At 36.9% G+C, this 15,976-nt stretch overlaps 1 protein-coding gene across 2 annotated transcripts in view; it reads right to left on the bottom strand.

Annotated features, from left to right (window-relative positions):
* Positions 1–15,583, bottom strand: part of LOC150086131 (cysteine protease ATG4C-like) — a 111,977-nt gene extending 96,394 nt beyond the window's left edge. For both annotated transcript variants that reach the window (XM_090373735.1, XM_090373736.1), the window contains exon 1: positions 14,631–15,583. In XM_090373735.1, coding sequence (XP_090229861.1) covers positions 14,631–15,312 — 682 coding nt within the window. In that variant the 5' untranslated portion in view covers positions 15,313–15,583. The remainder of the gene's footprint in view (positions 1–14,630) is intronic.
* Positions 15,584–15,976: the final 393 nt, after the last annotated feature.

Raw genomic sequence — 15,976 nt, 5'->3', positions numbered from 1 at the left:
CCAAACCCCGGGTACTTTTTCTGACAGAATCTTAGTTATCGGTTGATTAACTACCGCTCATCTCAGATGCCCAAATTATTCGCTGTATGAATCCTTTCACCTCAAAGGTGATACTTGTGCATATGTCCATTCTGATATTCCCTGTCGGAGACTTGGTAATTTTGAATCTAATCTCTTCGATCTGCTCTGGCTTCAAATCCCTCTCTACCTCTTTGTGTCAAATTCGTCTGTTGTCTCTACCATTCTTCCAACTCCACTAATCACTTCGAGCTCTTTGACTTTCTCCAGTACAACTTTCCTAACAGTGAGGAATTTTCCTTGGCGATTTTAATGTTCACAACTCCAGTTGGCTTCCGTTTTCTAGTCATACCGACCCAGCTGGTCGAGATGCTGAAGCTTTTGCAATTACTAATGGCCTTGCACAGATTGTTCATTTACCTACAAGAATACCAGACAATCCTAATCACAGAGCCAACACGCTCGATCTTTTTCTCACAAACAACCCTTCTGAGTATACGGTCAAAGTGAGAGGTCCTTTAGGCACTTCAGATCACAACTTGGTGATTGTCTCTTCTCCAATGGAGCCTTTATCTCATAGCTATTCCCAACTTCGTGTTGTTTGGCATTACAAGAATGCAAAATGGGATGACCTGCGAGATTTCTTTTCTTCTTTTCAATGGTCGGATTACTGTTTCAAAATTTCTGATGTCAACGTTTGCTCAGATCGTGTCAGTGAAATTATTCTTGCAGGAATGGAATCCTTTATCCCACACTCCACTTTAAAATTTTGTCCTTTATCTAACCTTCGTTTTCCAATAGATATGCTAATGCTGTTCAAGAGAAGAACGTTGCAATCGTAATTGGCTTGTTTCTAATTCTTCAGTTTCATTTTCTGCCTACACCAAAGCTCACAACAATTGTAAAGCAGTCATTAATCAGTCCAAACTAGATTTTGAACAGGCTAAGAGTAGAAAACTTGCTTCTTGCCCTAATGGTAGCCGAGAATTCTGGTCTCTTGCCAAAGCTATTGGCCACAACTTTTGCCTATCTCTGCTCCCACCTCTGTCCAAACCAAATGGTTCTGTTGTCACTTCAGACAAGGATAAAGCTGACCTGCTAGCATCCCATTTTTCTTCCAACTCATGTATTAATTATCTTGGTAAAATACCTCCCACCATTCCCAACACGCTCCATTCAATACCTACTGTGGTCTTCAGTCAAAAGGATGTCAGATGGATTTTGATGAATCTTGATGCTAAGAAAGCTCCAGGTCCCGATGGTATTTCTCCACTTGTTCTCAAAACCTGTGCTCCTGAACTTACTCCTATTCTTTGCTGCCTTTTTTCACTTTTTTATTCCAAAGGTGTTTTTCCTTCTGCTTGGAAATTTGCTCATATCCAGCCAGTTCCTAAAAAGGGTGACAAATCCCTCCCATCCAATTATCATCCCATTGCAATTACTTCTACTCTTTCTAAAGTAATAGAGAAATAAATTAACCGCCAACTCTTAAAATACCTAGTAATCTTCCGTCTTATCAACCATCACCAGTATGGATTCCGTCAGTGTCGATCCACTGGTGATATTCTGGCTTATGTTACCCATTTATGGATTAATTCAATGGAAAGGTTCGGTGAAACACAAGTAGTTGCTCTTCACATCTCAAAGGCTTTTGATCGTGTTTGGCATAAATGTCTTCTAAACAAGCTTCCATCTTATGGTTTGCCAACTGTTTTTAGTAATTGGTTATCCAGTTTTCTCTCTGATCGCTCACTGAGGGTGATGGTAGATGGCTCTCTGTCTTCTAACTTCTCCACTAATGCCGGTGTCCCCCAAGGTTCAGTTCTTTCCCCCACTCTTTTCCTCTTGTATATCAATGACCTTCTTCCATTGACTGGAAATCCTATCCATAGTTTTGCCGGTGATAGCACATTGCATTCAACTTTCCATTTTGAGAAACCTTGTCCTGCTCAATCAGCTTCAAGTTTTCGAAAATCTGCTGCCAATTCCTTAAATGCCGATCTTCAGGTAATTCTCCAGTGGGGCAAAGACAACTTAGTTGATTTCAACCCTTCTAAAACTCAGTCTTGTCTTATATCTCGCAAAAAGGATTCTTCTGCTCCTATGCTTATCTTTGGTGACACTCCGATTTCTAGGCAAAATGATATCTCTTTTGGGGATTACCCTGACTTCTAATCTCTCTTGGCACAAGCACATTACAAATATTGTTTCCTCTGCATCTAAAAAAACTTGGTTTTCTCTTTTGCTCTTGGCATTACTTTTCTTCCAAACAGCTGCTCACTGTGTATAAATCGCAAATCTGCCCTACCATGGAATATTGTTCCCACATCTGGGGTGGTGCCCCCAAAACCTCTCTCAGGCTTCTTGATTCCATTCAGAAGAAGACAGTTAGGTTAATTAATGATTCATCTCTAACAGAGTCTCTCCACTCGCTGTCTCATAAACGTACTGTTTCTGATGCATGCCTCTTCTACAGATATTTCCATGGACACTGTTCTTCTGAATTGACTTCTATAATTCCTGCCCTCTCTTTCAAAACAGTCCGAACACGTGCAGCCACCAGCCAACATCCATCTACTGTCCAACTTCAAACTCACAGAACCAACTTTTCATCTTTCTCATTTATTCATTCAACTGCCGTTTTCTGGACCATCCTTCCTTCATACGTATTTCCTGAAAAATTACAGTCTACAGAAGTTCAAGTCCAATATCAACAAATATCTTCTTTCCGTCTTCTCAACGTCCAACCCAAGCACGGTACTAAGTACTATAGGTTATAATACCTCTTGTGTTTGGGTTATACATAAAAAAAAAAAAAAAAAAACTACTAATAATAATAATAAAACGAATAATGAACCAAAGATCCATAAAACTGAAAAGAACATTTGTACTGCAATTTTATTAGAGATGGTGCTATGTTAATGGAAAAATTCACACTTAGAAATTAAATTCTTTAAAAGACTAAATAAAAATGAATTAACTGAATATTACATTACAAACAGCAGCACAGCTAAAGGAAAAGTATATTGTTATTTATTTGTAATAAACAAGAACAAATCATCAATGCAGGTCTTAAGAATCCTGCGATGATATTACAATATTTTCACAACATGAGATGCTAAAATGTGTGGTTGTTCAAATTTATTTTCTTGAATAGGTTCCCCCAGAAAAGCATACATCCTCTGAATAATTGCATGGAAGAAGTCGTCTTGGTGGTGTGGGGGCATCTTTTCTTTTACTATGTCCTGAATATCATTCATCTAATTAACCATAATGATACAGGCTAAATTATATTATATAATTCCTTGCCTGTCAACAAGGTTTTATGGTTAATTTTTATGTAATTTAAATCTATGATTGTAGTTAAAGCAATCTGTTACAATCTAATAATATATACTCTTAAACAGTCATGTCATTTGTTGTAAGGTGACATTCTCAAATCTTCAATCTTAAATCTTGCTTAATGTTGCTGATCTTAATGTCATAACTAAATTAGGCTTTGCACTTGTCACCACTTTCTTTCATTTGCACTTTCTTATTTCATTTCTGATTTGGGAGAGTGAAGATGTGCAGAGCTGTTATTTGTAAGTAGCTTGTCTTAACAATCTTTCATGGATATAATGTTATTTAACATGTTACAATTATACAACACTTTAAAATAAGTTTACAACACTTTAAAATAAGTTTAATGGAATATTTTTCAAAGTAATTCTGCAATGTATCAAATTTCAATTAATGACAAACATTGGAATTGAACTGCAACTTTTGGCATGATGATAGAATCACACCAATGATCCAGAAATGTAGCCTGTAACAGTGGGTTCAGCAAGCTTTTGTACTAGACACAGAGTACCGCATGCTTGAAACCAGTACAAAATCAACTACTTTTTCCACATGGAAAATAGTGCACTACCTTTGTTTTTATATTTATGTTGGTAATAATAATTTCTGAAAAAAAGAAAGCAAACAAAAAAAAAAAAAAAAAGACATAGCAGCAATGTAATCATCAATTATATTCAACTCCCATTAAGTGTACAATTTCATTCTTGTGCATATTAAGGTATACATAGTCATCTTGATGTAGATAGTATTAATATTTCTGTTTACCTTGAGGTTGCAGTGCAACACAGTAGTTACGAAGGGATCTTTACCAGAAAATATCCTTATAAATAAGTGTGTGTCACTTAACATAACATTTTAAACCAATCTACAAAGATAAATATTCTGTTTTAGTAGTGCTTCAAAGCTTGCTAGAATGCCAAACATTCCTGATGGCATGTGAAATTCTTATCGCCTCCAGAGTCACACAACAATTAGCTGTACCACAGAGTGGGGTTCGCTAGTTCTCATAACATAAACCCCCCAAAAGTCAGAATTCAAATTTTTGTAATAACTGGAGGAGAGTACATAGAAGACATTGCATTAATGCGACAAATGCTGTCTTGTTATCCTCGAAAGCAGGTAAGGCAGTTCAAGTTTAGGCTCATCAGAACTTTTCAGAATATTCAGTCCACTTGAGAACAGATTATTAAATAAAAACTAATTTCCTTCACCCACAGCAACATTTTATGGTCCACTTTTGCATGGGATGAATACAGAAGTGCATACAACTGGCAGTAGTTAGCATATAAGCCTCTCTTGATTCTCCAACGTGCTAATGTTTGAGAGGCAACTAGAGGGAGTAATACTCTTGATCTGATTATCAGCAGTGATTATTCATGCACTAAGAATTAGCAGATAAAGGAACCACTAGGTGGTAGTGATCAAAGTGTATTGATGTGGGATTTACTTAAAGATGTAACTACCATCAGGGGTAAAGGAAAGGGTTTTTGCTTTCGTAAAGGTGAGTACAGTGGTCACAGACAATTTTTAAATTCTATACAATGTAATCAATTGATAGTGTTACCAACAGAAAATTCTAAATGGGAAGCATTTAAGGAATTAACCTTGGAAGTTATTAGGCTTTTCATACCAACTAAGAAATACTATTCAAGGTTTAAGCCTAAGTGGATGTCAGATGAACTAATGAGACTTGTGGCAGAGAAGAAAAATGCATGGGATGCATATAAATTATCAGGCAACATGGAAGCCTATGGTAGACATAAGCTAATCTGTAATTAAGTCATAAAGGAGGTTAGACAAGCAAAGGCAGATTACAAGAAATCTCTAATAAAGGTTGCAAAGACTTCTTTATTTATGTAAACTCTAGAAGGAAAGGGATGAAGCAGATTGATCCACTTCATATCAATGGTTTGACTGTTGATTATCCTGCTACAAAATACTCATTCAATTGACAAACTGAATGAGTATTTTGTACCTATATTCACACATGAGGAATTCTCTAGGGAAGTGGAGGCTGTGGTTCCAATAAATTCAAATTCAGGAAAAAAAGTTGCAGGATAGATATGCGGAAATTTGTCTTTAGCCAGCAAGTGGTTGATTGCTGGAATAAAGTTCCATCTGTAGTTGTGGAAGTTCATAGTTTAAACAAATTCAAGGAAGAACTAGACAAACTTTTGTAGGGTATGGATAGGTAAAATGGGAAGTTTTTTTTTGGATGATGCTGTATAAGCTTGCTTTCTTGCATCATATGCCACTACTAATGCTAATATAATCTACACAATGAAACAAATGAAAAAATGGCATCTGTTGCAAAATTTACCGATGTGGCTATGCACCTTTTAGGCATGTCTTCAAATGTGTAAGTACTTTCAGAAACATTTGCCTTAAAATTATAGACACTTCTGAAAGCAAAAAGATAAAAATGAAGTGTAATATTTTTTGATATTACTGCAAATGTTGATGGTATCTTTAGTCTTTCTTGGATCACACACATGCAGGGGGGGGGGGGGGGAACATAGATTTAATCATCTAGCAAATACACTAAATTCAAATCCAGAGTATTGTGGGTTTTTTTTTTTTGTTTTTTTTAGGAAAACCCCAAACACGAGAGGTATTAGAACCTATAGCACTTAGTACTGTGCTTGGGCTGGAGGTTAAGATGAAAGGAGATATTTGTTGATATTAGACTTGAAATTCTGTAGACTGTAATTTTCAGGATATACATAGGAAGGAAGGTTGTCCAGAAAACGACAGTTGAATGAATAAACAAGGAAGATGAAAACTTGGTTCTGTGAGTTTGAAGTTGAACAGTAAATGGATGTTGACTGGTGGAGGCACGTGTTTGGACTGTTTTGAAAGAGAGGGCGAGGATTATAGAAGCCAATTCAGAAGAACAGTGCCCATGGAAGTATCTGTAGAAAAGGTATGCAGCAGAAACAGTACATCTATGAGACAGAGAGTGGAGTGACTCTGTTAGAGAAGAGTCATTAATTAACCTAACTGCCCTCTTCTGAATGGAATCTAGAAGCCTGAGAGAGGTTTTGGGGGCACCTCCCCAGATGTGGGAACAATATTCCATGGTAGGGCAGGTCTGCAATTTGTACAGAGTGAACAGCTGTTTGAAAGAAAAGTAACGCCGAGAGCAAAAGAGAAAACCAAGTTTTTTAGATGCAGAGGAAGCAATATTTTTAACGTGTTTGTACCAAGAGAGATTAGAAGTCAGGGTAATCCCCAAAAGAGATATATCATTTTGCCTAGAAATCGGAGTGCCACCAAAGATAAGCATAGGAACAGAAGAATCCTTTTTGCGAGATATAAGACAAGACTGAGTTTTAGAAGGATTGAAATCAACTAAGTTGTCTTTGCCCCACTGGAAGATTACCTGGAGATCGGCATTTAAGGAATTGGTAGCAGATATTTGAGAAGTTAAAGCTGATAGAGCAGGGCAAGGTTTTTCAAAATGAAAAGTGGAATGCAATGTGCTATCAACGGCAAAACTATGAATAGGATTTCCAATCAATGGAAGAAGGTCATTAATATACAAGAGGAAAAGAGTGTGGGAAATAACTGAACTTTGGGGGACACCAGCATTAGTGGAGAAGTTAGAAGACAGAAAGCCATCTATCATCATCCTCAGTTAGCGATCAGAGAGAAAACTGGATAACCAATTACAAAAAACAGTTGGCAAACCATAAGATGGAAGCTTGTTTAGAAGACCTTTGTGCCAAACACGATCGAAAGTCTTTGAGATGTCAAGAGCAACTGCTTGTGTTTCACTAAATGTTTCTATTGAATTTGTCCATAAATTAGTATTAGTATTAGTATTAGTAACGGCCGTATGGTGCAAGAAAGCCTATGGCTTATGCTGCACCAGCCAAAAAAAAAAAAAAAAATGGGTAACATAAGCCAGAATATCACCAGTATATCGACACTGATGGAATCCATACTGGCGATCATTGATCAGAAGGTTTCTAGGTAGGTTAAGAGTTGGTGGTTAATTGATTTCTCCATTACTTTAGAAAGTGTAGACGTAATTGCAATGGGACGAGAATTGGATGGGAGGGACTTGTCACCCTTTTTAGGAACTGGCTGGATATGAGCAAATTTCCAAGCAGAAGGAAAAACACCTATGGAATAAGAAAGTGAAAAAAGGTGGCAAAGAATAGGAGTAAGTTCAGGAGCACAGGTTTTGAGAACAAGTGGAGAAATACCATCAGGAGCTGGAGCTTTCTTAGCATCGAGATTGGTCAAAATCCTTCTGACATCCTTTTCACGGAAGACCACAGGAGGCATTGAATGGAGCGTGTTGGGAATGGTGGGAGGTGTTTTACCAAGATCATTAATACAGTTGGAAGGAAAATGGGTTGCTAGCAGGTCAGGTTTATCCTTGGCTGAAGTAACAACAGAACCATCTGGTTTTGAAGAGATGGTTCTGTTGTTACTTTTTGTTCTCTTGCCAAATAGCTTTGGCAAGAGACCAGAATGCTCGGCTACCATTAGGGCAAGAAGCAAGTTTTCTACTCTGAGCTTGTTCAAAATCTAGTTTGGACTGATTAATGACTGCTTTACAATTGTTGCGAGCTTTGGTGTAGGCAGAAAATGAAACTGCAGAATTGGAAACAAGCAAATTACAATATGCAATGTTCTTCTCTTGAACAGCTTAGCACATTTATTGGAAAACCAAGGTTTAGATAAAGGACGAGATTTTAAATTGGAGTGTGGAATAAAGGATTCCATTCGTACAAGAATAATTTTACTGACATGATCACAGCAAATGTTGCCATTAGAGGTTTTGAAACAGTAGTCCGACCAAGGAAAAGAAATCTCGCAGGTCATCCCATTTTGCATTGTTGTAATGCCAAACAATACGAGGTTGGGAATAGCCATGAGATAAAGGCTCCACTGGAGAAGAGACAATCACCAAGTTGTGATCTGAGGTACCTAAAGGACCACTCACTTCGACCGTGTACTTAGAAGGGTTGTTTGTGAGAAAAAGATCAAGCATGTTGGCTGTATAGTTAGGATTGTCCGGTATTCTTGTTGGCAAATTGTACGTGCTATTGTATTTTCTTGACCAATCAATTTTTTTTGTGGAAACAAAAAAAAAAAAAAAAAAAATTTCAAAACGGGGAACTCAAAAATTTTATTCTTAATTCCAACACTGTATTTGTTAATATGAACAAATGAACAAACAATGTCTTTAGTAATTTCAGTACTTGCTATCAAAAAAAAAAAAAAATTCCAATTTTCTAAATATAATTCTTGGAATAGTGATGCAGAAAACCAGAAGCTGAAAACAAAGCCCTATATTGGACATTAACAAGAGTAAAAGGATGTAATTCTACATGCAAACTATTGACAGCACTCTCATTTCTTTTGAAAATATGTACTGTACACAGTTACTCCTTCACTGCTTTTAACAATTTTGATTAATTAATAATACATATTTTATATAGCAAAAAAAAAAATCCTAAAACAAATTATGAATTCTCAGCACCATTTTGAAAATGCACTGTGTAATGAAAGCAGAATACATTAGATAATTGGTTTTTTTTTTTTCATACTACGAGGGGATATCAAAAAGTTCGTACCCTTACCTAGAAATAATAGCCCTAGAAACTTCACGTACTTTAATCCTTTTCTATGTACTCTCCATTTACAGTAACACATTTCTCCCCATCTATTGATCAGTTGTTTAATGCCTTGATCATAGAAGTCTGCACTTTTTGCCTGCAACCATGTTTCCACTTCATTGATGATTTTCTGAGACAAATCAACATGTCTTTAGTCACCAGATCATACCGATACACCCAACATTCATCACTAACTGATCAAAATAGTTCTCAACATCCACATAACACAAATCCAACAGTTGGCAAGAACATTGCATTCAACCTTGCTTTTGCAAAGGCGTCAGCAATATTGGAACCCATCGTGCAGAGACCTTAGACATGTGCATGGTCATGTAAAATGCTGTGGTCAGACCCATAACTAATTCCACTGAATTTGCAATGAAATGAATTGTCACACACCTGTCACTCAGCACCAGCTGCTCAACCTTTGCAACAATCTCACTTTCTGTGGATGTTGATGGTCTTCCTTCTCTTGGCTTGTCAAACACACTTGTACAATTGCACTGGAACTTCTGTTTCCACTTTTTTACAGTGTCATAGGATGAACAATTCTGCCCATAAACAGCTTTAATTTTTTTGTCAATTTAGTGGGCTTTATTGCCCTGCAAATTCAGAACTTGATCACTGCTCAATACTCCAATTTGTCAACCACAGTGTCCTTCCACAGATTCCGGGCTCCAGTTCTGGTGTACGACAACTGTGGGAATGAAATTTCACATGTTTATGTAAACATGTTTCACATGTTTTTCACATTGAATATGTAGATAACTTATATTAAAAATGGCATCTTCCTATTGATGCTTTATCTAGGTCAAGGTATGAATTTTTTGATATCCGCTTGTATATAACAAAAGCTGAAACTGATTTAACTGCAGGAATACTAATTGTAGAGATGTTATTCTTTACTATATATGACAGCTTTTCCAACCAAGGATAACTCTACTATAACAGAATACTGATGATACTTTTAGCATTAGAATTAGAAGTGTCATATGATCCAAGAAAGCAAGCTTATACAGCATCAGCAAAAAAAAAAAAAAAAAACATTTCACAATCCATTCACTTCAAAACTTTGTGTAGTTCTTCCTTGAATTTATTTAAATTTTAAACTTCCACAATGACAGAGAAAGTTTGTTCCAGCAATCAACCACTCATTGGCTAAAGGCAAATTTTTGCATATCTATGATACCATCTTTGTTCAATTTGAATTTAAACCCCCTCAAGTGTGTAATCTGTGTAATCAAGTGTGTCCTATCAGCATTGAGCTTGGTCAAACCATTCAAAGCCTTAAACGCCTCAATCAGATCATCTCTCAGGTGCCTAATCTCCAGATGCTGCAATTGCTAAACTGAAGTCTTGCTTGATAAGAGCACCCCTTTGTTCCGCTCACCAATCTTACTGCACTTCTCTGTACTGATTACAGCAGCTGTACATCCCTCCTAAAATGAGGCTTCCAGACCTGCATGCAGTACTCAAGGTGTGGCCTGACCATTGCCTTATACAAAGGGATAATCACCACCTTATCCTTGCTAGCAAAATTTCTGTATATCATTTGAAAAAACCCCATGAGCTTTTCTGGCAGCTGGTCTGCACTTCTCAGAGAATTTCATAACTGACTACACAATTACCCACAGGTCTTTTTCATTCTCCAGTATCCTGAGTGTAATACCACACAGTTGGTACGTTACTCTGTGGTTACTGCTACCCATATGCAGTACTTTGCATTTGCAATGTTAAACTTCAGTTGCCAATTCTTAGCCCATCTGCCTAACTTTTATACATCCTGTTATAGTAGCATACTGTCGTTACAGTCATTAAGAATATTACCAACCTACGTATCATCTGCAAACTTGAACAATAAGCCCGACATACCTTCAACATCAATGATAAATACAGAAAACAACAATGGGTGGCCCAACACAATGATCCCTGGGGTATTCCACTAAAAATAACAGTCCACAAAGAGCAACCCATTTGCTCTTTGTGGAATAATGTAATGGGCTATCCCTTTATCCATAGCAGCAACTTGCCCTTAATGCACACTGCTCCAATTTGTACAGCAGTCTTTTATGTGCAACAGTATCAAAAGCTTTCCAAAAAATACACATATATTATATAAATATTATTTTTTTTGCATCCAGTTCCTTCGTTACCACATCGTAGTATCCAACCAAATTGGTCGGACAAGATTTCCCCATAAGAAACCCATGCTCCATCTGAACTATAACTGCAGTCCTGTCTAGATGATCTTCCATTACTTCTTTAACCAGTGACTCCATTATTTTCCCTATAACAGATATTAAACTAACAGGTCTGTAATTACTGGTGTCACCCTTTGATCTCCCTTTGTGAATTATGGATAATTCACACCTCTCTGTTCTGTGTGGGGGGGACCTTCCCCTGAATCTAAGGATGCTTTCATAATTATATTTAAGGGATTGCTTACTTCCTTTGCTGCCTCCCTTAATATAACTGGATACAGCCCAACCACCCAAGGTGCCGTGTTTAATTTCAACAATTTCTCTTCTACTTTCCTCTCTATTACAAAATCATTTAGCTCCCTATTAGAGTTTGATAAACTTCCAGCCTCCACATCCCTAGAGAATTCCTCACGTGTGAATGTAGATGCAAAATAGTCATTCAGTTTGTCAGTTACCCGAGCAGGATCATCAACAGTCAAACCATCGATAGGAAGTGGACCAATCTGATTCATCCCCATCCTTCTAGAAAGACGTCTTTACATGAGTAAAGAAATCTTTGTTTTTCTTTGCATCCTTTGCCAAAGATTTCTTGTAATCTGTCTTTGCTTGCCTAACCTCCTTTGTGGCTGAATTACAGACTAGCTTATATCTACCAAAGGCTAATTTATATGTATTCATGGCATTTTTCTTCTCTCCTACAAGTCTCATTAGTTCTTTTAACATCCGTTTAAGCCTAAACCTTGAACAGCTTTTCTTAGTTGGGACAAAAAGTCTAGTAGCTTCCAAGATTACTTCCTTGAATGCTTCTCATTTAGAATTTGTTGTTGGTAACATCCTCAGTTGGTCCCATTGTATACAATTTAAAAACTGTCTGAGACCACTACAGTCACCTTTACAAAAGCAAAAACCCTTCCCTTTACCTTTGATGGTAGTTACATCTTTAAGTAAATCCCACATCAGTACACTGTGATCACTGCTACCTAATGGTTCCTTTGTGTTGAAATTCTTAATACATGAATAATCAAAGCTGATAATCAGATAACGAGCATTACTACGTCTGGTTGCCTCTCAAACATGCTGCTGTAGAAAATAGTCATCCAATAAATCCACAAAAGCCTTGCCAGCGTGCAAGTGACCAATCCACAAGTTCCAGTCAATATGTGTAAAGTTAAAATCTCCCATTATAATAGATTTTGATTAACTGGCCCACTATTTCTCTGTACAGCTGTTCACTGTACTCATCAGAGGCATTAGGCATATAATATACTCCTACTCTCATTTTTGCTTTCCCAGTGCTTATGTCACACCAAACTGACTCAACATTGCGTTGTCCACCCATGTTAACTGGATGCACAGACTTAGATTTTATGTTTCTTAACTAACAACATAATCTCTCCTCCCTTACTATCCTGTCTGTCCTTTCTGTATCCACTGTTTCCACCATATTGCACTTCTGCATTCCTTATATCTGCGCAACACGATGTCTGTGATACTCCAACAACATCTGCCTTTGATGTCTTGGCCAGAACTTCAAATTCATCAAATTTATTTACTATACTCTTAGCATTGGTGTACATGCAAGTATACATGCACCTGTTCTTACTCTTAGTTACCCTAACACAGCCCATGTATTTACTTATTCCATGATGACACCCAGCAGTCCTTCAAATCCCTGGCACCTTGCTTTCCAGGCTGCTGCTGCTCGTTCCAAAAGAAGCAGTGCAAGAATCACTTTTACCTCTGCCCGTGGCTATTGTTAACATATTAGTCTGTATATCCCTCCTCCAAGCTAGCAGTTTTCTGACTCACTTAACATTTCCTCGATAGCATCAACCAATATTCTTGCTGTTATGTTTGTTTGTTTGTTATTTGGTTTTTTAGGAGCATTAGCAACTAAGGCCATATTGCTCTGGTATGCGGTGATCATTCCCTGACCTTTCCGTATCCTCCGTATTTGGTGGTGATGGGCTTGAACCCCAGTCTAATCAAGAAGCATGCCTCAATATTCTTGCACCCTTTCTATTTAAGTGTATCCCATCCCTGTAGAAGCCATCTCTCCTGTTAACTGGCACAAACTATACTGAGAAAAATTCTACCCCATGAGCTCTGCACAATCGCTGCAGAGCTGAACTGATTGACAAGGCTCTCATCATATACTCCCTCCTATTGTGTCTGATCAGAATTGCAGACAATTTCAAATTTAACCCTAGCTCATGACTTTTTTTCAACATTGACCTGTACTTATTATTATTATTAGTACAGGTCAATGTTGAGAAAAGTTGCGAGTGTGTTAAGTGAGTCCACAGATCTCCTATTCTTAATGTCATCAGTGCCAACGTGTACAATATCACTTTTTGTGCCATTAAAAGATGAAATCTGCTCTACAGCATCATCAACTTTTGCCCCTTTTCAATGTCTACAATAGTTTGCAATTAATTTTAATCAAACATCTGACAAGGCATGAATATAAAATGTTTTACATGGGAAGAAAAAACAAATTTAGACCAACACTGCACAATACAAATATTAAAAACTTATCTTATATTACGGCTTAAGAAATCTAATTGCCTAAATACCAATGGTTTCTAAGAAACCCACCCTGTAATTTAATATCTAGCAGTTATGAGTAGTTTAAGGTTGTTGTGGATACAGAATAACCCCTATATTTATCCTCCGTGGCAGCTTAGATGGCACAACACATCACTGTCTGCTACTCATTTGGAGAGGTCACAGTTTGATTCATGTCAATCAATGTAGTAGTTAGCTGATATCAGACAGAGGGCTTTTTCTCATTCATGGGTTTGTTGCACAAATTATTCCTGTTCTTTTTGGCCTGCATAACTTGCAAATCAGCCTGTGAATAATACACATATTAACACACTACCAAACAAGTTTGGATGCCATTAAAATAATAATTTGGATTATTTTTTTTTTCGTGGTCTGTATCTTGACAAGGATTGGAAAAACCTTTGATAAAAGCATAATAAGATGTAATTTTAGTACAGATAGCATTTATCCATTTGAATTTGGATAGGAGAAAAATAAACGTTCTAGACTTTTTTTTTCCCTCTTTTTTTTTTTTTTTTGGTATGTTATTTTCTCTCCCTTCCATAAACTAAAATCACTGGTTACATGACTGGCAGCATATTGGAATGGTTCTGGTCACTAAAGCTAACTTCATTTTTCTAGTAACGCCATATATATTTGAAATTAATAAAGCATTTTTAAATGAACTGTTAGTTGTAATTAAGTTTATATTACTAATTTATGTAAGATAATGTTACAGATTTCAGCGATCATTATGCAAGTTTTATAATAAGTAATTCAAATGTTATCGTTCTTTGGTTAACACAATTTTACTATAACATTTTAATACAACAAGAGGAACTCTTCAATAACTGAACAGAAAAAATTATATATATATAAATACACTTACCATATTTTACATTATTCCACACGGACTTTAACTTTTCCTTCACTTTTACTGGTTGTCTGGAGTCTTCACTACCGCAAGAACTTGAGCTGCCGATAGTTACTCTATCTACAGTACCTAATGGATTACATACTCTGACAGTACTCTGATCTGTATCCTGTATATATTCATTTTTAAGTTCCATACGATCCCCCTTCTTTGTTTTGCTTTCGCCACTCTTTAGTAAACAGTTCGATCCAATGTGAAAGCAGTTTTCACAAGTTATACGAACTTTACTATCGGAACAATTATTAACAGGCTTATGATCATCATATGCAAGGGGCCAAGAGTCGTGAGAAACACTTCCTATAGTGAAAGCCTTGGGAGCAGATTGAACGCATTTCAATGCATTGCCATTACAGATAAATGCAGAATCGGCTTCACCATCGATTGGTGGTTTAATTTTTGCCGAACTTCCTATGGGCTTCTTACTTTGAAAACAAACGTCGGGTAAGTCTTCTCGTCCAGTTCCTGCTGAGTTCTCCACACGAATATCAGAAGAATATCCACACTCTTGTAAACGTAAGTTTGAAATTTCGGATAGCCAAGGATCGGGTGGAACATATGGGGGTTGACTATGATTGACATTACTGTCATCAATGAAGTAATCATCAATGAAGCGAAAAGGCGCGTGAGAACGAGACATAGTTCTTATTAGGTAATCAGGAACATTTTTAACAGATGTACACTAATTACATCACGGGCATTTTCTTCTAACCCATTTTTAAAGTTGTTATAACCACATTTTTATTAAACATTTAAGTCACGTGTACTACGAATGTTTTTAAACGAACCTGAAACACTTTTCAAAACCGCACCGTTATCCATAATTAGAGAGTGAATCAAGCACTAACCTTTCCCTACATAACGAGGCCACGCTCCAACTAAGAGCACACATAAGAAAGATAAGCAGGGCAAACTACAATCACTACCCACTTCGAACACCTGAATTAGGACATTCATAATTTAGCACTACATTACGTTCAGCGACCTCTACACAAAACAGTTTGTTAGTAATGGTTCAAAGAAACAAAATTGCATTTTAAATCAAACCATGTTACAAAGCGGCACGAAAGTCCTTCCCATTTTGAGTTTGCTGTTTACCAACAGCAAACTCAAAATGGGAAGCATTCAAGGAACTAATCTTGGAGGCTACCAGGCTTTACATACCAACTAAGAAATATTGTTCAAGGTTTAGGCCTAAATGGTTGTCAGATGAACTAATGAGACATGTGGCAGAGAAGAAAAATGCATGGGATACATACAAATTAATGGGTGACATGGAAGCCTATGATAGATATAAGTTGGTC

This window comes from Mastigoproctus giganteus, chromosome 5 (genome assembly GCF_048544385.1).
Source record: "Mastigoproctus giganteus isolate SK-2022 chromosome 5, ASM4854438v1, whole genome shotgun sequence".
Lineage (NCBI taxonomy): Eukaryota > Metazoa > Arthropoda > Arachnida > Uropygi > Thelyphonidae > Mastigoproctus > Mastigoproctus giganteus.
This window is presented reverse-complemented; position numbering and strand designations above follow the sequence as displayed.